Below are 22,797 nucleotides of genomic sequence, written 5' to 3' on the forward strand. Positions count from 1 at the left end.
AAAGCTTTCGATTTATGCTAAGTGATAACTTTAAATCACATTTCCCTCACATATATTGACTACATGATTGTGCTATTATAGGGAAAAGATTTGAAAATACTGTAGACGTTGTTTGAGCTTTCCGATAGTTCAAAGTTGATATGATATTATCTCTGTGGTATTGCTATTTTAATCGGAGTTGACTCTAACAGTTGTCATTGCCATTGGTTACAGGATTTTCTTTAGATCAATTCTAATTTTGTTAAAAGTCAATAAAAAGACAGCAGTAGGAATAGATAACTTTAAATATAGGGAGTGCTAGGTTCTTATAAAAGATTTGAAAATACTGTAGCCGTTGTTTGAGCTTTCCAATAGTTTAAAGTTAATCAGATATTATCTCTGTAGTATTGCTATTTTAATCGGAGTTGAATCCAACAGTTGTCATTGCCATTGGTTACAGGATTTCCTTTAGATCATTTCTAATTTTGTTAAAAATCAATAAAAAGACAGCAGTAGGAATAGATAAGAATATGAAGATAGGACTTTTAATTACTTACTTCAATTTGAAACATACCAGAGCACCGTCATTTATGCCTGTGGTGACTATGTTATGGTCAGTCATTGAAAAGTTCAATGATCGGACTCCTCCATTCTGGTATGAGTGGCACTGTGCTCGAGCATGGATTTCCTAAAGCAAAGCATGAATAAATGTAACATGGAAAATTAGAGGTTTTTATGTGATGGGGGACACTTTTCATTTTAACATTTCAGTATTTGACCTTCTGTAATGTTTGTTTTCCCTGTTTGGAGAAAATGTTAATTAAACATTTATCGATTTATCAAGATCAGTATCATTAATTGATAATGTTCACATGCTTTGGATATAACATGTCCCTCAGGGTTAAATATCTTTTCATTCAAGGATATATTTGTAGAGTGTATCATCACACCTTTTAGTGACTGTCAGAGACTATCAGAAAGTTCTGCAATCCAGGTAGAACTGTACCATTCTGTCATATAACAACAGGGTTAAAACTTGTCAGTTTGGTTTATACACCACTGCAATTTATAAAATTCATACAAAAGCTGAAACATTTAAATAAATGGTATTTATTAATAATTGTGGTGTTAAAGGACGACATGCTTGAAATCACCTGAAGAAGACAGAAAATATAAAGCATTCTGTACCCAAGTTGCTATTACACCAAATTTCGGGCTATCAGGAGATCACCCAGCACCAGACATGCTCCTGCCAATTACTTAATATCTTCATTCTCGGCATATCCTATCATAGAGTCATCAACCCCTGGATCAATCCCACTCTCACCCGCTGCCACCTAGCTTACCCTATTTCTATATCCTTGATCCACAGTCACTTTTCTGTTACACCATATGTCATCCCACTCCCGCCGCCCCATACCTACCACTGCTATCATTTTTTGCTGAAGCAATACTAAACCCCTCTGTAATTTTTTTAAATTTTTTATTTTATTAGAAACCGTTAGCACACAATAAAAGACATACAAGGGCCTACAACCACCAGGGCCGGCCGCTATAGAGCCCGAGGGCCCGCAGTGTAACGCCATACATTCAAATGAACCAGCGGCAAAGTACCCGGCAGTCCGTAAGCACCTATAACAGACCATGGCCGTAGGCCAGGAGCGGTTTAAGACAATGGTTTCATTTTTTATTAAACATAACACACACTCAAGGCAATGAGAGTCCGAGATAGCAGCGTGCTCTTCCCAGGACGGGGAAAATCATACAGTGTCCAAAACGATTCTGGTCCAGAAGCGGTGAAGGGGGGCAATGGGAAAACAAAGCATGGAACACACATTACACCCTCCCGCAGAATGCGCAGCTAGGGGGTCAAAGCAATATCGACCTCTAATGGCAAAGGCGGGGCGCAGATACGGCCTCGATATAAATTCCACGGACCCCATACCCTACTCCATTTCCCTGGCTTACCTCTCGCCACATACACCGTCTTTTCCCTAAACATACACCAGTCCATATTCTCCTTCCATACATCAACCGTGGGCGGCCTCGGGGAGCCCCATAGCTGTGCAATGTTACGCTTAGCCACCATATACCCCAAGGTCACCCACTGCGTCTGTGCCGCATTGCAATCATTCGGTTCCCAGACATTCAACAAACACCTCCTAGCCTCTGGCAACAGGGCCACGTGCTTGACCCCCTCCAGTACATTATGGAGACCATTCCAGAATCGCACAATCTCCGGACATTCCCACAATATATGAAGGAACGTGCCCGGCAGGCCACATCCACGCTTACACAATCCATCCATCGAATAACCCATACGCAGCAAACCGGGCCCTGTGACATACACTCTATGGAGGATCTTCAGCTGTACAAACCGGAGGCGGGCCGGGATCGCCACCTCCTTCGGGGAGGCCACCGCCGACACCCAGTCCTCATCATCCAGCTCTAAGCCATCGCCTGTCCATGCCTCTCTCAGACGGAGCAGCAAGTCCGCGCGATCGTTGATGAGTTTCTTGTAAATCAAAGAAATAGTGCTGTCAGGCACATAGCCATCCAACACTCTATCCTCCAGTGGAGAATACTCGGGGATGGCAGCAGCGTCCGGAAAAACCGAACACAGCGCATGGTGGACTTGAGCATATCGGAAATACTCTTTATCGTTCAATTTATATTCCTTTTTAAGCATTTCAAACGTTTTGAAAGCTCCCTTCACCCAAAGATCACCCACCTTACATATACCAATCATGTCCCATTTCTCAAAGCCTTTCGATCTCCACAAACAGCCCAACCGCCCAGAGGCATACAGCGGCGTCGCCCGAGTCAAGCGATCCCTCCACCCCATCGCAGCATTCGCCGCGTGCCACACACGCACCGCCACCCGCGTGGGTCCCGTCAGCCGCGTGTCCGGGGTCACCGAGTACAGCGCCCTATTATAATCCCCACCTGGAAGCAGGAATTTATCCATCTCGAACGCCGGGTTTAAGGCAGGACCATATATCCCGTGGTTCACAGCCGCCAACTGAGACGCCCAATAGTATCGTTTGATATCAGGGAGTGCAACCCCCCCATCGTACCAAGGAAGCATTAACTTGGCGAGAGCAATCCGCGGCCGCCCGTCCCAAGACAGTTGGCGCTGAAGACCCTCAACCTCCCGGAAATAGCGGGCCGGTACGACATCCAGAGTATTTTGCAAGGCGTACAAAAAGCGAGGCAGCGACATCATTTTGAACAATGCCGCCCGTCCAAGTGGTGAAAGCAGAAGTCGTCGCCATCTTGCGACGTCGGCCTTCAGCCGCTGGAGGGGAGGGAGAAGGTTTCGCTCATAGCGGACCGCGGGATCCAGTGAGATAAAGATTCCCAAATATTTGAACCCCAGGGTAGCAACCTGAACAGGGCAGTCTTGCGGCAGGAGGGGGGCTTCCCCGGAGAGGACGTAGACGCACGATTTGGCCCAGTTGATAACCAGGCCGGAGTTGCGGCCAAAGGAAGTCAACACGTCCACCAATACCATTAGTGACTGTCGGGGGGAAGTGAGATATAGAAGGATGTCGTCCGCGTAAAGGGAGACACGGTCTTCGAATTCCGGCGTCCATCTAATGCCTCGCAACGACGGCTCCCAACGCAGCCAGGCGGCGAGAGGCTCCAAAGAAAGCGCAAAGAGAAGGGGTGATAGCGGACATCCCTGTCGCGTACCCCTCCCCAGTGCGAAGGGAGCCGACACCCTACCATTCACCACCACCTGAGCCAGTGGGTCAGCGTATAACAATTTTACCCAACCAATAAACTCAGGGCCGAATCCAAATTTCGCCAAAACGGCCCAAATATATGGCCACTCCAAAGTGTCGAACGCCATAGTAGCATCTAGAGATGCCAAGATGGCCGGCTCCCGTATAAACTCGGCTCTAGCCAGCACACCGTGTAACCGCCTCAAATTTAGGGCGGTATTCCGATGGGGTATAAAACCGGACTGATCCTGATGAATCAAGTCGCCCGCGACCCGAACCAGTCGGTTAGCCAACACCTTAGCCAGAATTTTGGGTTCTGCGTTCAACAGCGAAATGGGCCTATAGGAGGCGCAGTGGTCTCGCGGCTTCCCATCCTTGTGTATCACCACTATGGTGGCGAGGCGTTGGTCAGGGGGAAGGAAGCCCGCCGCACGTGCCGCCGCAAACATGTCACGAAGATACGGCGCTATCTTATCAGGACGTAACTTATATAGTTCAATGTGAAGACCATTAGGACCACCCGCCTTACCAGACGCGATCGAGCGAATGGCCAAAGCAATCTCATCCGACGACAACTTCGCCTCCATCAATGTTGCATCCGCCTCCGATAAGGTTGGCAGTGCGATGTCTCGAAGCAACAGATGAGAATCCTCCTCCGAACGCACGGAAACCGGAGAGTATACCCCGCGGAAGTGATCCGCGAAGCAGTCAACAATCTCAACAGGGTCAGTCACACGAACTCCATCCACTCTCTCCACAACGGGCACCACCCTGCTCGCTCTCTCCTTCTTATCCAACCAAGCAATCAACTTCCCGGCCTTATCCCCCACGTCATACAGACGCCCTTGCTGTTCTCTATACATCCCTTTAGCAGCTTCCGTGACTAGCGCTCTATAATCTGACTGTTTGAGGCTGAGAACATGCAATTTCTCATCAGTAACTCCACGCTCCAAGTCCTCCTCCATTTCAGCTATTTCAGTCTCCAGGTGAACCACCTCAGCTCTCTCGCACCTCTTAGTATGGGAGATAAGAGACAAGGCCTGCCCCCTGACCACCACCTTATAAGCCTCCCATAGGGAGACGGCCGACGACACCGACCCCACATTATCAGTGAAGTAGTGATCAGTGGACTTGACCAACTCCGCGCGGATCTTAGGGTTACGAAGATACCAGGGGCCAATAGGTGCCACCCTTCCCTCTGTGCCAGGGTCAACCCTCAGTTGCAACCATATAGGGGAATGGTCAGAAATACCTCTGGCTACGTGACGCACCTCCCCAATCATCCCCGCTTGGGTCGCCGGCATGAGCATATAGTCGAGTCTCGAGAGACTCCCATGGGCCCCCGAGTGAAAGGTATACTGCGCTTGTCCCGGGTGCATCATTCTCCAGCCCTAGGGAGCCCTAGGGAGATCCCTGGGGGGGTGACGGTCCTCCAATCCAGAGACCACGGCATTAAAGTCTCCACCCAGCACCAAAACCCCCCCAGGAAGCCCCAGAACCAAACGCCCCAAGTCAGCAAATGTAGTCGTCTGCAACCCCGGGGGCACATACACAGCCACCAGTGAGATGGTTCTACCCTCCCATCTTCCCACCAGTGCCACATATCGCCCCCTATCATCGTGAAGCACCTCGTCCACTGCCAGTGGGAGGGAGGTCCTGACTAAGATGCCCACTCCCCTAGAGCCAGAAGTGAAGCCAGAGTGAGCGGCCAGGCGATAGCCCCTCCTATTTAGGGCCTGGAAGGAGTTCCCAACCAAATGTGTCTCCTGCAGGAAAACGATGTCGGACGAGAGCCGCTTCAAGAACTGTAACACCACCCCGCGCTTGATCCTGTCCCCCAGACCATTCACATTCCACGAAAGGATTCGCAATCCCCTATCCCCCATCCCACTCCCGCACATGAATCCCACATCCCGGAGAGCACAACCCGGAGAAATCAGCAAACAACTTCACATTGCCCTGCGAAACGAAAAAACAACCATCCCCAACAACCCCCCTCCCCCACAGACCCAAAACCACAACTCCCCCCTCCCTGCACCCCTGCTTGAGCCCAAACAGCCCCCCCAACTTGCAGTGTGCCTGTCACCTTAACATTTACCACAAAAGAACCCCAGAAGGAGGAAAGGACCCCAAAAAAGCTCCCCGCAACCCCCAGACGTTTGAAGGGCATGATGTGCCGGATTAGAGTGTAATTGAGCCAAGGTGCAATGAATAGTCAATCTAGTCCACCGCCAGGGACCAAGTTCTAGGCCTGCTCCACCACATCCCGTCCGCTCTCCTCCGCCCGATCGTCTCGATCCTGTCCCCGCGGTAGGGCATCCAACCAGTCACCAGCCGCCTCCGGTCGGTCAAAAAAGTGGGAACGACCCTGGAACTCAACCCGCAACCTCGCAGGGAATAACATCGCGTATTTCAGCTCCATGTCCCTCAGGCGCCGCTTGACACCCAAAAATCCCAGCCGCTATTTCTGGACCGCTTGCGTGAAGTCCGGATAAAAGCTGACATTGGAGTTCTCAAACTTCAGCGGCCCAGCCACCCGCGACGCCTGAAGGATAGCATCTCTATCCCGAAAGTTAAAAAGTCGAGCGATTATAGGCCGCGGGGGGGGGGCACCCACTTTGGGCGCACCACCCGGAATCCTGTGGGCCCGCTCCACCGCAAAGAACTTGCTCAATCCCTTGGGCGCGAGACGGTTGATCACCAGATCCTCCACAAAAAGATCCGCAGCAGATTCCTCCTATCTTTCCGGCACTCCGATGATACGGACATTGTTCCGTCTAGCCCTGCTTTCCGAATCCTCAAGGCGACGATCAGTCTGGTCACTGGCTAGCCGCAACCAACGGACCTCCGTCTGCAGGGCGGCCACGTCCACAGTTAGGCTCGACGCCGCATGTGACAAGGAATCGACCCGCTCGTTGGTTTTGGACAGATCTGCCCTGACCAAATTCACATCGATCAGTACCGCGTCCAACTTATGTGCCAGGGTATCAAATCGCTGACCCACAGCAGCCTTCATCTCCTCAATGGCGCCCATAACGTCCTGCAGGGTAAACTCCGACGCCGGGCCCGCCAGCTCTTTAGACCTCTCAGGCGATTTATGCAGGCCGGCGGGGGATCCCTTTAGCTGCGCGTAACGGTCCATGTTGTTGGCCTGAGCATAGGATCCCCTCCGAAACCCCTCTGTAATTAAACTTTATTCATCACAGATCATTTTGACTGTCACTAACTCTTGCTCCACTTCACTACCATTACAGAGAACGGAATTGATCACAGGACTGGAACACATGCTGGCCTACCAGTACTTCCTTCCCCCAACACCTGCTCTCCACTGTTCAAGTTTAAGTGGAAAATCCATTCTAAGTCAATCACATCTTTTTTAGTCAATTCCATAGCAACTTTATCCACCCTGGGATATAGCTACAAATTCAATCTCTCAAGACTCGAAAGTCCTCGACATCCCAGATGGAGGATGACGCAGAGCCCCAATTCCAAGTCTCAGGATGCAAAGTGCTGTTGGCTAAAAATCTAGCACATATTGAATGTATCACACATGACATAGGGCCACTTGGCAGCTATGACTATATCAAACAAGAAACTAAGGCACATGATTCATGACACACTTAAGTATGAATGAATGAATAGTTTGTACAAAGTGCAACGGCTCCCCTAAGGGTGTTATGGCACAAGGGTAAGAAGACTGACAAGCAGATCTACTCTAATATCACCAGATTGTGTTTCTCATTTTGACAGTAGTTGTGATGTAGTAGCGGATCAGTGACAGAACCTGCTGTAGAGACATTTAACACAACACAAGCACTAATGATGATCTAAATCATTCAATTTATACGTTAACAATAAACATTTCATCATGGATGTGCACAATGCCCTACCCGAAAGGAGAATGGAATGATGCTTCAAGGCAATGGGTTGAAAGATATCTGGGCAACATGACATAGCTGACACCAGGCAGTCTAGCGCTTTGTAACCACAATTTTCACTTTTGTACTTGAAGTTTCACTTTTAACAATGTAACTATGAGCTCAAAAACCACTGCATACAAAGTGCTGCAGGCTAAAACATCAGGACTAACTTAGAGCAAGACATTTGACATGGACCTAATCACAGCTATGAAGAATGAAGGTGAAATAACACCATTTATAAACAGTTTTCAGTTTAAAAAATAAATATTAAGCTTGACATAGTAACTGTGAAATATAGATCACCGGCACAGAAGTTAGCAACACTAGCAACACTGCTTGAAATGCATTCAAATAGAACATACTGTTCACTGCAAATACCCCCTAACTTAATTCCCCACGTTGTGTTGCATTTTAAGAGTAGCTTGAGTCAGTACTTGCTGTTTAGCCAATAGGACTTTCCTTGCTGGTACTGCTAAAATACAAAATAGAAATTACAAAGCACTGGATGCAAAGTGTTGTTGGCTGAAACACAAAGAACACCTGAAGGCGTTACACATGACATGAAGCATATTAGAAGCAATGCCAATGTGTAAAATTACTTTTGCTTGCATAAAATGATTAACCACATACATGTTCTAGGAAATAGCTAAGCAAGTTAAACATCCACCTTTGACCTCATTTGATCCCCATCGAAGGGGGACAAATAGACTGTCCAGGGTGCACTCAGATTATATTGACACAAAAGATTATAGGTCAGCCTGCTCCCCATCCTGTTCTTTATGGTGAACAAATCCTTGTTGTCTAGTGTGCTTTCTGTCCCATGCCAACTACCCCTGGGGCTGAACTGCGGTGGGGCAAAACCCAATCTGCAACCCACAGGAGAAGAAAGGCTGCCTAGCTCCCACCAGAATTATAAAAAGAGCGCCAAGAGTGAAGGTTGGTGGCATGGTGTCAGGATGAGCCAACTGCCCTATACAATTCTACATTTATACCCTGGTTTCTAGAGGACTTACAGCCTCCCTGGAATAGGTTCATCTGCACCCGGGAACAGGGGTAGAAGGAGTATTTGATGCCAAGAAGGTGAGCAGAGCAAGGGGCCATGGCAGGAGTTTGGGGGCTCAGCTGACGAAAATATCCCTAGTAATCCAGGGGGATGAATTCCTGATCGAGGATAGCATTTCTGCGATGGTGCCTGAGCAGGATTCCACTGGAAAGAGGGAGTGAAATGATACCTCTTTCTTTGAGATCAGTGCTCGAGGAGCTCCAAGCAGTGCACACAGTGAATGGAGACGGAGCACTTTCAATAGCGATTATATCAGTTCGTCAAGCACGCTGATCATCACTCACAAAAAATAAGGCTCAGGGTGCAGGCAAAGCTCTTCCCCAGTAGCCCAAGGAAGTCCTCTGGGGCAACTGCCACAGAATTTTCAAACCCTAGCTAGGATGAGTTAGCATCCACCACAGCACATTCCGGGCAGTTCTTAGAATGAGTCCAGCTTGTCCCCGAGCAGGATTCCACTGAGGAAAGGAACCACTGGAAAGAGGGAGTGTCTCACCTTCAAATGGAACCTCTTCCATTGAGATCAATGCTCAAGAATCGGAACAGTGCATCTAAACAGTGCCACCGTGAATGCAGACGGCACACTTTCACTAGTGATGATGTCAGTTTGCCAAGTTCTTCTCCTGCATCCCGAGGTGGAGACTTGAAAAAGGAAGTCCTCTGGTGTGATAACCACAGTATTTTCAAGTCCTAGCTAGGATAAATTAGAATCCTCCACAGCACATTCTGGGCAGTGATGAGGACGAATTCAGCTTGACCTGGACACTCTTGGGGATTAGACACCAAGTGCCATGTATACCCTTTTAGCATGCGCTTCTTAAGTACATTTATTTATCAGGATATTAATCCGTGGCCATCACCCTACATATGGTTCTAAATAAGTTGTAGATCAACTGCTGAAAAAAAACTAATATAGAGGGTAGTACAAACATCAACCATGCTTAACTACTACACCTTCTTGTGGGTACTCAGCATTCTTGTAATTTGAATCAGAGGTTGCCATCTCCATCCACCTAATGAATTTTCATGGATCTGAGGGACTACATCAATAGCCCCTCAGATCCATGAACAGTCTTATGCCTCCATCAGGGGTATGTTGAATGACAACAGATGTGAGGCCCTTTAATGACTTAATTGCTCAATCATGTCAACTTTAAACAAACCATTACAACTCCACACACAGAGATACAATAGATTTAGTGATTCTCAAATAGCGGTTTTTGCGAATCGCTATTTGAGAATCGCAAAACCCTATGTATGTAGGATTTGCAATACATTTTGCGAATCCTACATATTCCTTAACTGCGAATCGCAAATTACGATTTGCTATTAAGGAATACCTCTCCATTCATTCCTATGGGCTTAGAGGCCCATAGGGATGAATGGGAAGACATTCTCAATTTGCGATTCCCAATTAGAGATTCGCAAATTGCGAATGCAATTTCAAGGGTGCCAAGGTGTCAAAAGGACACCCTGTTGCACCCCTGAAATGAGCATGGGTGCAGATGTGGCGCACATACATGCCCTAAGGGCATGTATGTGAGTCACATGGCACTTTGAAAAATGCATAAAAGTGCATTTTTCAAAGATATCGCAAATTACCACCAACTTGAAGTTGGTGGTAATTTGCGATTCCTTAAGTCCAAATTGCACCTTTTCTGTGCTTTTTACATTGCATTTAAGGAATCTCAATTTGCGATTCCTTAAATGCAATCGTAAAATAGGGAATCACAAAATTTGCGATTCCTTATTTTGCGAGGGGTGGTTTGTGTCATACATATGACACTGCTGTTTTGCGATCGCAAATGCCGAAATTGTGCGAATTTCGGTGTTTGTGATCGCAAAATTGCCTTCTTACATATGGCCCTTTGTGAAATGTTGGTTTTATCACCATTTCCCAACACTGCAATCCGGGACCGTTTCACATGTGTTACTCATTAAGTATTTTTTATGTTACTTTATTTATTATTTAATTTCAGTACTCTTTAGAAAGGTTTAAACATTCGAGTGCCATTCATTTAGTATTCATTGCATGCCTAAGACTAGAGCTATGCCAGTCAGTGTTTTGAGAAATGTTTTTTTGAGGGGATAATGTTCTACTATTTAAAAGGTTTTATTGGAACGATGGGTATTATTATTATTAATCAAATGTTAAATGCAAAGTACATTGTAAGGAAATTAAAAACATGCATTAAAAATGTGTTTTTGTAGTACATTGATAAGAGAGCAGTTTAACAAGACATATATTAAGAAAGAAAATAAAGAGCTGTATTCGACTTTTACTGACAGGGTTCTACGTTTACAATCTTTAGCTTTCACACACTGGGAAGAATTCTTTGGTAAATTGTTATAGGTTTTCTTCTTTACCAGTGCTGAAAGAAAAAGGAAATGCTGTCCTTAACCTTTTTATTTTTTAGGAAAGCTAATTATCCTGCACACTACTGTTAATTATGGGAAAAAATTCACAGTTAGATCTTTTTTCTGCAAAATATGAACTCTAAAATCACTAACAAACAGTTAATAGGAAGGCTTGCGCGAGAGTGAGAGAGCGAGACAGTGTGTGTGTGTGTATGTACACACATATACTCACTGAAAAAAACAAAGGTTAAAGGGACATTATTGATTGGTGAAAATGTCAGTTAAAAAAAGCTTTAAACTAACAAAACCAGTCATTCAACAGTTATAGTTATCTCAATTTACTCTAATTCAAGTCCTAAAGTAACTATAACTCAATATATTGTCTCCGTTACAACTGGAGTGGAACAGTTCCTCTTAAAAGCAGTAGTGACACAGGTCACTAACTGCCTGCTGTGGATTGGTCTCGGGGGGAGATCTGAATTACAGATGAACAAGTTACTTACCTTCGGTAACGCTTTTTCTGGTGGATACAGTATCTGCCTGTGGATTCCTCACCTTGTGAATATCCCCTTCGCCAGCAACATTCGGAAACTTTTGTAGCAGTCCACGCCGATGAGGTCGAAGACGACGTCACAGAGACACGGCTCCGTTGGCGACTCCGCTGACGTCACTGGCTCCATAAGAAGACCTCGTTAGCGTAATGACGTCAGTTCGGCCCTATTTTCCGTGCCTTTGAGGCACACAAACGGACTGACAGCAATATACACAGTACATAATATACAAGCAACACACACAGTGTGGAGAATAAATAGAAAGGCAAAAGAATTAACACACTGCCTTTGATAGTAACAAGTACATTTTGAAACACCATCATATACTGAAGGTATAAAAGGGTGGACAACGGGGAGGCGGGTGGGTCAGTGAGGAATCCACAGGCAGATACTATATCACCAGAAAAAGCATTACCGAAGGTAAGAAACTTGTTCTTCTGATGGATACATCTGCCAGTGGATTCCTCACCTTGTGAATAGATTCCCACAGCAGTCCCATTCCAGGAGGAGGGTGTCCACCCTTCTATACCAGAAAGTCCTGAAGGACGGAACGAGCAAAGTGTCCGTCCCTCCTCACCTCAGTGTCTAAGCAATAATGTTTTGCGAAAGTGTGGAGGGAGGCCCAAGTTGCCGCCCTACAAATGTCCTCCACAAGAACACCCCAAGGCAAAGCAGGTGTGGAAGACTTAGCGCTAGTGGAATGGGCCCTTAAACCCTCTGGAGGTTCATTACCAGCCAAAGAGTAGCATATCCATCTGGAAAGGGTGCGCTTGTGCACTGCTCTGCCTTTCCTGCAGCCAACAAAGCCCACGAAGAGCTGGTCATCAACTCTGAAGTCTTTTGTCCTGTCCAGGTAGAAGCTCACCGCCCTCTTAGGGTCCAAGCGGTGAAGTCTCTCCTCCTCCTTGGAAGGGTGAGGGGGGGGATATAAGGTAGGAAGGGTAATGGACTGCCCCAGATGGAAGGGAGTTACCACCTTAGGCAGAAATGCAGCCCTGGTCCTGAGTACCATTCTTTCAGCATGAATGGTCAAAAACGGGGGTTTTGAACTTAGAGCTTGAAGCTCACTTACCCTCCTTGCCGAGGTGATTGCAATGAGAAAAACCGTCATAAAAGACAGCAATTTCAAGGGACACTTGTGTAAGGGCTCGAAGGGAGAACCCATAAGATAAGTCAAGACAAGGTTTAAGTCCCATTGAGGCACAATAAAGGGAGTAGGAGGAAACCTGTTTGTGAGGCCCTTGAGAAATCGTAGAACAATAGGTGATTTGAATAATGACGGCTGATCCGGCAAACAGAGGAAAGCCGACAAAGCCGATAAGTATCCCTTTACAGTGGCCACAGCAAAGCCTTGCTGAGCAAGAGAAAGGGCAAACTGCAGAATGTCAGATAAACGAGCCTTCAAAGGATCAATTGACCTCTCTCCACACCAGAGTACAAATTTAGACCACCTGTAAGAATAGATAGATTTGGTGGAATGACGTCTGGCAGACAAAATTACATCTACCACATCAGGTGGGAGAGAAAAAGAATTCAGGTTGCCCCGTTCAACCTCCAGGCATGAAGGTGTAAGCTCTGGAGGTGGCGGTGTAGAACCTGCCCCTCCGACTGCGAGAGGAGGTCTGCCCTCAGAGGGAGACGGAGCGGAGGGCACGAGGAGAGGTGGAGAAGATCTGTGTACCACACCCTTCTTGGCTAATCCGGGGCGATCAATATGACTTGGGCCCGGTCTTGGCGAATCTTCCTCAGAACCCGAGGAATCAAGGGTAAGGGAGGAAACGCGTAAAGGAGTCGTGAGCCCTAACTCAACTGAAACGCGTCCCCCAACGCCCCCTGCATCGGAAACTGGAGACTGCAGAATGACGGGCAGTGCGCGTTCTCGCGGGTGGCGAATAGATCTATCCGAGGAGTCCCCCACGTCCGAAAAACATGACAAACCACCTCCGGATGGAGCCTTCACTCGTGGTCGGCGGAGAACTGCCGACTGAGACTGTCCGCACGTACGTCCAGCACCCCGGCCAGATGATTTGCCATCAGACAAATCTGATGGTCCTGAGCACAGGACCATAGACGCAGAGCCTCTCTGCAGAGACAAAGAGACACCACTCCTCCCTGCTTTGTAGACATACCACATCGCGGTAGTGTTGTCTGTTAGGACTTGAACAGACTGACCGCGAAGGGAAGGGAGGAAGGCCTTGAGTGCCAAATGAATCGCCCGCAATTCCAGAAGGTTGATGTGAAGCAACCTTTCCTCTAGAGACCAAAGTCCTTTGATCTCCAGATCACCCTAAAGTGGATGCATCTGTTATCACTGTGGCCACCGATGGAGGTAGATGGAAGGGCTTTCCTTGGGACAGATTGCCCTCCACGCTCCACCAAGACAGATCCGCCGCAGCTTCTCCGGAGATCCTCACAGACTCCCTGAGATCTCCTTTGTGCTGATACCACTGCGGAGGCACCACTGGAGCGCCCTCATGTGCCAGCGTGCATGGTTGACCAACAGAATGCAGGAAGCAAACAGACCGAGCAGGCGAAGGACCTTCAGGACTGGAACGACCGCTCCATTGCAAAATAAAGGAATCATTTCCTGTATGTCGAGAATCCTTTGAGGAGGAGGGAATGCTCGACACACAGTAGTATCCAGTACCGCACCTATGAACAGGTTGCGCTGAGAGGGCACCAGGTGAGATTTGGGCACGTTTATCGACAAACCCAATTTGAACAACAGCTGAGTTGTATCCTGCAGATGATGTAGCACCTTCTCTGGCGACTCCGCTTTGATCAGCCAGTCGTCCAGATAGGGGAAAACAGAAATCCCCGACCTTCTGAGATGGGCTGCCACCACTGCCATCACCTTCGTGAAGACTCGGGGTGCAGTAGTAAGACCAAACGGGAGGACCGCAAACTGATAATGTTGCGACCCTACCGTAAACCGGAGATGCTTCCTGTGCGACTTCAGGATGGGGATGTGGAAATACGCATCCTGCAAGTCGATCGACACCATCCAGTCCTCCTGATTCAGCGCTTGAAGAACCTGCGCAAGGGTGAGCATCTTGAACTTCTCTTGCTTCAGATAAAGATTCAAGATCCTGAGGTCCAATATCGGACGCAATCTGCCGTCCTTTTTCGGAATCAGGAAATACCAGGAGTAGCATCCCTGACCCCTCTCATGCTCTGGAACCACCTCTATCGCACCCTTCTGTAGTAACTTCAGGACTTCCTCCTGTAGGAGAAGATGGTGGTTCTCTGAGCAAGCCCCTTGACAAGGAGGGTAATTTGGAGGAAATTCCCGAAAGGGAAGGGCGTACCCATTTTCTACAAGATCTAGAACCCAAAGATCTGTAGTAACAGATTCCCAATCTTGTAGAAAATGGGTAAGCCGGCCCCCCACAGGACCAGCATGATCCAGAATGGCGGATCTAGAGCTGCTTTGCGGTGGTGGGAGGGGCTGAGGAAGAGGAAGAGGAGGAGGTGCTGCTGTTGCTGTTGGGTCTGCCTGTAGGAACGAAAGGTTGTCCTTCCGAAACCCCTGTATCTTTTAAACGATCCCCTTGACTGGGATTGAAGGCCCAAAGACTTAGCCGTAGCCTTGCTTTCCTTAAAACGTTCAAGAGCAGCATCCACCTTTTTGCCAAACAATCCAGAGCCATCAAATGGCAAGTCCAACAATGTTGACTGTACATCAGGGGAAAACTCAGAAGACTTCAGCCACGCACCCCTCCTAGTGGCAACAGAAGACCCCATGACTCTTGCCACTGAATCCGCCGTGTCCAGACCACTCTGTATCACCTGGCGTGCTGCTGCCTGGGCATCCGTCAAGACCTCATTTAAGCCAACCCTATCCTCCTCAGATAGTTTTGGTGCCAGTTTCTTTGCAGAGTCCATGAGCGCATGAATATAGCGTCCCAAAGGGCAAGTGGCATTTGTTGATTTAAGGGCCATGCTGGCCGATGAAAAGACCTTTTTGGCCGACTGATCTAACTTTTTAGCCTCTCTGTCACTTGGAACCTGAGGAAAAGCACCCTTAGATTTTCCTGAACAAGCAGCCTGAATCACCAGGCTCTCAGGCGATGGATGTGATGTTAAGAACTCAGGGTCCCCTGGAGCTGTCCTATACCTCCTAGCAACTGTCTTAGAAACTGCGGGAGCAGAAAAAGGCTTATGCCACACCTCCATCACGGGATCTATAATGGCCTCATTAAAAGGCAATAATGGCTCTGAAACTGTAGTAGGAGAATGCAGTACCTCCGTCAGAATATTTGATTTAAATTCAGTAGTAGGCAACTGAAGATCTAACAATTCAGCTGCCTTTCTAATGACTGCATGATATGGAGCCACATCCTTCGAGGGTTCATCGGAAGGTGGAGTAATTTCCCACTCAGGAGACAAATCCAACCCACTAGCCTCTTTAAGTTCTTCAAAAACTTCATCAGACTCCACAAGCTCTCCCTCTTCTGCTTCTTCCAGAAGGTACCTTCGGTCATCAAGCACCCTTTGAGCTTCCCTCCTGGATCGGATTCATAAAAGCGGGGTCGAGCCGGTGAAGAAGGAAGTGGCATCGATGCCCTCGGCGCCGGTAGATGCCAAGACGGCGTCGCCGGAAAAAACGGCATAAAGGGGGCCTGTGGATAAGCTTGAGGCACCCCCAAACTGAAGGCCATGGGACCCATGGGACCCGAAGGTGCACCAGTGGAGTACATGGCTCTCGAAAACACCCCGTACATAGCATTTAAATAATGCGTGGGGTCCTGACCCGGTCCAGGGAACGCAGGGTACTGATCTGGCATCACTGGACTCGGGCCAACCGGCGCCGACTGTGGAATTTGTGGTAACAAAGGCTCACCCAGTGCTTGAAACTCCTCAACCGAAGCCGGAGCCGGGGATGGAACCGGCGTTGGAGATGGAGCCAGCACCGGAGATGGAGCCGGAGAATGAACCGGTGAAATCACTGGAGAAGAAGGACCAGCAGGTGAATCCGGAACGGGTGAAGGAGACACAGAGCCCTTACGGCGTCGAGTAGGCGACTTCGACTTCGGAGCCGAACTCTTGTCAGAGTGACGTCGAGAAGAATGCCTCCTCTTCTTTTTGTGCTTCTTGGATCTCGAAGCATGCCCCGAAGTCGACTTCGACGCCGACCTCAACCTCGATCGTGACCTCGACCTCGTTCTCGGCTTCCTCCTTCCTCTCTTCTCCTTTTTCATCCTTGCGATGAAAAGCTTCGCCTCCCTTTCCTTGAGAGCCTTGGAGCTCATCTTGCGACAGCAAGAGCATCCATCCACATCATGGTCAGATGATAAACACCATACACAGTCGTCATGTGGATCCGTGATCGACATATGTATTCCACATTCACGACAGGGCTTGAAGCCCGATTTCTTTGTCGAAATTTTTTCGAAAAAGGAACAGAGAAATCTAGTAGAAACACAAAGTAACAGTGAAGCTACAGATAGAGATTCCCGAAATCCGTTGGCGTCGACGGCGCAGAAAAAAGGGAACTGACGTCATCACGCCGACGAGGTCTTCTTATGGAGCCGGTGACATCAGCGGAGTCGTGAGCGGAGCCGTGTCTCTGTGACGTCGTCTTCGACCTCATCGGCGTGGACTGCTACAAAAGTTTCCGAATGTTGCTGGCGCAGGGAATATTCACAAGGTGAGGAGTCCACTGGCAGATGTATCCATCAGAACTTAATGCCCTCACACACCTGTTAGGGTGTCATGCTTCAGCATTGGGCGCTCCTCGTCGGACCGGCGCTGCAATGTCCAACGGGCCTGGTGGCATCTTTAGCTGAGATCTTCTGATCTGTGAACGCCGTATATGAAGATTGTGAGTGAGTGTGAGAGAGTCAGTGACTCCAAGTTAAGGTGGTTGATTCAAAAAGTGATTAAAATAGGCCCTGGCCCCTAAGATACTTTTAATTAGGTTATTTAACGGGGCTGGGACTAGGTAAAACCAGTGGGGCTACTGCAGTGATTCTATGTATCAAGGTAGCCTTTGGTTGACTGAGGTCAACATGTTTCGTGTCTTAATTACTCTAAGATTGAGCGACACTTCTTCGGGACCGGGGTAGATCTAAAAGTGTATACCTCGGAATGGAAGTCGGGTAAGAGGGATCTACCCCAAATAAGAAAGACCCTAAGTCAGGATCTTGTAGTTGAATATCTCCGCCTATAATAGATGGAGACACAAAAGAAGAGGGGACAAAACCAACAATGTACCATCAACAGCTGGACAGGATAGAGATATCCAAGCATTTTAGACAGAAAGTCAAGTCGCTGAGCTGGGACCGCAGGCCCCTAGACTCCGCTCTCACAATTGTCAGAGACAGTAAAAAGAAGAAAACATAACAAAATTAATAAACAGAATTAAAAACCAGAATTATAAAACAAACTAACGCAGAAGAACACTAATAAGCACATACCCAACGGGCTATAGTAATGACCAAACCTGAGGGGGGGTCGTGCTCGGTCTTACCTCAGGAGAGTAGGTTCGAAGACTTCATAGGTGAAGGAGGAGCCCCTAATCACTAGAACGGGTCCACTTTAATAGAGGGGTGAAGAGAAGTAAAGGTATCACTACAAACACCCCGGTATCGTGCTGATTGGGAAAAAAATAGTTATGGACGTCCGCAATACTAATTTGGTAGTGAGGGGGTTAAAGCAAAACCCAGATGTGTAAAAAAAGGGAGAGTCTAACAAAACCGGGCCAGTGAGTCCAGGCATGAAAACACATAGGTAGACTAAGGCGTGTGGGGTTGTGTGCCCTGTCAAGGACATCTAATGGAAAACAGACCGGTCCGGCTATAGAGAACGGACTCCAACTGTAGTGATGCACTGAGTCAGCAGAGTCTGCAATATGGCATCTTGATGCTCAATAGAGCTGCGCCAGCCGGATAGTGGTGGAGGTAAAACGGGGCGCAAAATATATCGGGAGAGGTGCCTATCAGAATAAAAGTTCCTGCCAGTGCATGTACGCTCCTAATTGGAGCCAGGTGAGGCAGTAAAATGGAGCGGCGCATAATATAGAAGGGGAACCGATAACGCGAGGGTGTATACGTCTATGTTAAAGCGGGGTGTGGGGAGGCTCGAGGTAGAATTACACGTGCCTAGGGGCGCCGTAACCCACAGGATGGGTTGTCGTAGCTGTGTAGGGTACAGAGTGCGAGATAGATAGTGACCCGCTAGGGCTATATGAAAACGTGAGCATCCGAGTATCGATGCAGCTGGCCAAGAGCGAGGAGAGAGCATGCAGGAGGACTTACCCTGGAAGGATATGGAAAGGGTCTCTGTGGAAGCGTCTTCTCCTCACCTGGATATTACCGTCACTATGTGGTGTCCGGATACTTATAACAGGACGTGGCGTCAACTAGCGCGATACATGCGCGGGCCGCCATCTTGTCTCAAGGGGGGATGCCTTCATCATTGGGCGCTCCTCGTCGGACCAGCGCTGTAATGTCCAACGGTGGCATCTTTAGCGGAGATCTTCTGATCTGTGAACGCCGTATATGAAGTTTGTGCGTGAGTGTGAGAGAGTCAGTGACTCCAAGTTAAGGTGGTTGATTCAAAAAGTGATTAAAATAGGCCCTGGCCCCTAAGATACTTTTAATTAGGTTATTTAACAGGGCTGGGACTAGGTAAAACCAGTGGGGCTACAGCAGTGATTCTATGTATCAAGGTAGCCTTTGGTTATCCTTAGAGTAATTAAGACACGAAACATGTTGACCTCAGTCAACCAAAGGCTACCTTGATACATAGAATCACTGCAGTAGCCCCACTGGTTTTACCTAGTCCCAGTATGCTGAGCAGGCGGGTTGGGACAGTGGTGGAGAGGTGATGTGGCACTCTGGAACTGGCAGAGGGAGAGAGAGAGTGAGAGAGAGAGAGAGAGAGAGAGAGAGAGAGAGAGCAAGAGAGAGAGAGAAAGAGAGAGCAAGAGAGAGAGAGAGCGAGAGAGAGAGAGAAAGAGAGAGAAAGAGAGAGAGAGAGAGAGAGAGAGAAAGAGAGAGAAAGAGAGAGAGAGAGAGAGAGAGAGAGAAAGAAAGAGAGAGAGAAAGAGAGAGAGAAAGAGAGAGAGAAAGAGAGAGAGAGAGAGAGAGAGAGAAAGAAAGAGAGAGAGAGATAACTTTTTGCTGTTGGACTCTGGAGACTGGAATTGCGACGGCGGCAGCAGCCGTGGACTGTTGGAAGAACATGCCCCCTGATGCTTTAAAGGACTAAGGACTGTGCCACCAGTTGCCCCAGGAGCAGTGGGTCTATCCAAGGGCCAGTGAGGCTGGCATCCTTACTCCCTCTGAGGATCCTGCACCCAAGCAAGAGATGGAAAACTGAAGCAAGAAGCCAGTAAAACTAGCTCCTCACAGAATTATGCGCTTTTGAAGCCACAAGGCCTATTGAAACTGCTCCTGATGCTAGAGCTTACTCCCAGAAAAAAAATTAGTCCAAGATCTTTAAAATCGGCCCATTGGGTCTGAGGTATCCACATTTAAAGATACTTGACCGACTTATGACCCCCCCCTTTCCTGAGCGAAGGGGAGTGTGGGGCTCGGCTACAATTTTGAAGATTACCCCAAGGGTGGGCCAGGGCCCATGGATCGATGCAAGCTCCTTAATTTATTATTTGGGGGAGGGGGTATGTGTGGGCCCCTCCTCTCTGGGTACACTGCCCCAAGACCCCATCTCTCCGGGGCCAACGCAAGCAAAGGGCCTGTGATCTCAATGCCGGGCCCCAGCTCTCAAAGGAGTATGGTGTAGAGACATTGTGCCCTGTGGAATTGGCCTTGCCCGCGCCCATCCCCCATGCCTGGGGGAGCAGGGTGGTCACCGTAGAATGCTGCACCTGCCCACACACAGCAGGCAGGCAAAGGAATATTGCTGGCTCCTATGCCGGTGAGGATGAAGCAGGATGTGCGGAAAGCCAGCGGGCTGCACAGAAGGGGGCACTCTGCGCAGCTCCAAAATCTTGGAGGACGGGATGCCTGGGTGGAACCAGACACCCCCCTAAAAAAAGAAAAACAAAATACTTTACGCTGTGTGAGGCCATGTGGCAACAAAGGAAGCGGCCAAAGCTGCTAGAATAATATTCATGTTCCATGCTGGTAGCGCCCCATACTGCCCTTCCAAGCTTATTTTCACACAATTTTCCTTCTTGTGGTGGCCCTAAGAGGGCAGGGACACCACCAACTGGATTTTTAGGGGGGTGGGGGAGGGGGGAGGTGTGGCCGGATGTGCAGATGCTCCGCACCCCTCCCAAGCGGATGGATAAACTGACCCTATGAAAAGGGGTCATGAAAAAGCATGAACTCCAGGATTTGTACCAACTTTTTTCAGTTGGGTCCTGTAACGCATTTTATGTGGCCTGAAGGTGTATAAAAAACAGACCAAGACACGATATGTTCATTTTAAGAGCTTTACTGAAAATATAATGCTTACAGTGATTTTAAAGCAATGTTGAAATGCTTAATTGATAATAATTACTGCATTTACACATAGTTATTGATAACAGTGAAATTATGGTGGTGTTAATATTTGGATTATTTGTCTTTTAATATGGTGAATCTTTGACAAAGTCCAATAGGCTTGCCTTATAGGTTGTGATGACTCTTGATAAAGCTAATTGGCTTGTTTATTGTGATGTCTCTCTGGTATAAGTGGGGGGGTACTGTGATTTTGAGGGTCATAACCTAGTAGGGGAACAGTTTGATTACATAATGTCATCTAATGAATTTTTAATATGCCTTGTGTCTATATTTGTAAATTGATTTGTAGTAGCTAGTAGTGTGTGTATGTAATAAATGAACTTTTCCTTTTTTTTAAAAAAAGCTCTGACTGAACAATCGTTTATTGAGTGTTAGTATTCACTGCCAGTGAATGGTGATCACTAGCCCGCACCACCTCCCACGAGTAAGCCTCGCTACCCTGAGAAGGTCAAGTGGAACAATGGAATGCTTGGTTACCAGTAAGGGAAAATTGAATTGTGGACCTATTACTTGTGTAGGCCTCACATCCTGCGCAACTAACCCAATTCCTTACAGACACCTGTTAAGATTATCCAGCAACAGAGGAATAAATTATGCAGCAAAGGAAGTCAAATTAAGAAAAACATTATTTGGCTCTGATGTTTGATCCATTTCAGCTAGAAACAAGATTTTTGTGGAAATCTTAAAATCAAGAAAAGTAACTCACATACTTTGGGGAAAATGAATGTCCATTGTTATGTGGTAAAGGCTACAGTCACAGAATAACTTAAATCCAATGTCTCTCACCATTGTCTATAATTTATCAATAATATATTAATGAAAAGTAAAAACTGTTCCATTTTTTAAGATAAGGTAACATCCACAATTATGACCTGTTTATCACACCCTTGGTGGAAAATTATTCTCATTTTCATTGGTTTTTCCTACCAAGAATTTTCTCACGCTCAACGTGCCTTAAACACTCCTACTTTCCAGTGACTTGAACTCTAGGAGAATGAAAAGAAAGCTTGAAAACTTTTATTTGCTGTGAATTGCCTATGCAATTAATTTCATTTAAGAGCATTCTTGGCTTGGTGGTTGGGTCTGGGGACCTTGAGTCAGTTCTGCTACCTCTGTATAAGTTTTTCATACCTAGAGCCAGGAATGAAAGACAAAATATTTCCCTTTGTTGTAAACGGGAGGGAGAGAAAGACAGAGATATCAATCTGGTGGCTGAATTTCAAAATGTGAAACCAGATAACCTGGAATCAATACCAGCTTCACCTTGTCCAAATTGTGTGATCCTAGTGTGAAATATTTTATTTCAAAGAGCCTCCTTTTTATCACATATAAGCTCAGCTTTAAATACTTGAGTTCAGAAAGTGCGCTGTGCAACCTCCTCTTATGCTTGATTTAACAGATTATAATGTTGCTTCATCTAAATAATCTAGGCCATGTTTAGGACTTACATAACTACTAACTTGCCTCTTAGTTCACTAATGGCATTGTTGTTGGGTTGAGAGTCATGAATGGTTCCAAAGAAGAAGTTACTTACCTTCGGTAACATATTATCTGGTAGAAACACAGCCAAGCCACAGATTCCTGAACTTTGAATTCTCCCCAGGAGTCAGACTGCATCCGGAAATATTTTCAGCAGTACCTCTGTGCGCCAGGGGACAGTCCCGTACGGTTCCGTGATGACCACAACTCCGGTCATGACGTCAGTGGAACCATATAAGATCCTTCAAA

The 22,797-nt window shown here is 47.4% G+C and overlaps 1 protein-coding gene across 1 annotated transcript in view; it reads right to left on the reverse strand.

Moving 5' to 3' along the window:
* CFAP43 (cilia and flagella associated protein 43) overlaps positions 1-22,797 on the reverse strand; it is a 638,428-nt gene that overhangs the window by 375,471 nt on the left and 240,160 nt on the right. Inside the window, exon 16 of the mRNA XM_085607024.1 lies at positions 537-667. Within this exon, the coding sequence (XP_085463150.1) occupies positions 537-667 (131 nt within the window). The remainder of the gene's footprint in view (positions 1-536; positions 668-22,797) is intronic.

This window comes from Triturus cristatus, chromosome 1_2, assembly GCF_964204655.1.
Source record: "Triturus cristatus chromosome 1_2, aTriCri1.1, whole genome shotgun sequence".
Lineage (NCBI taxonomy): Eukaryota > Metazoa > Chordata > Amphibia > Caudata > Salamandridae > Triturus > Triturus cristatus.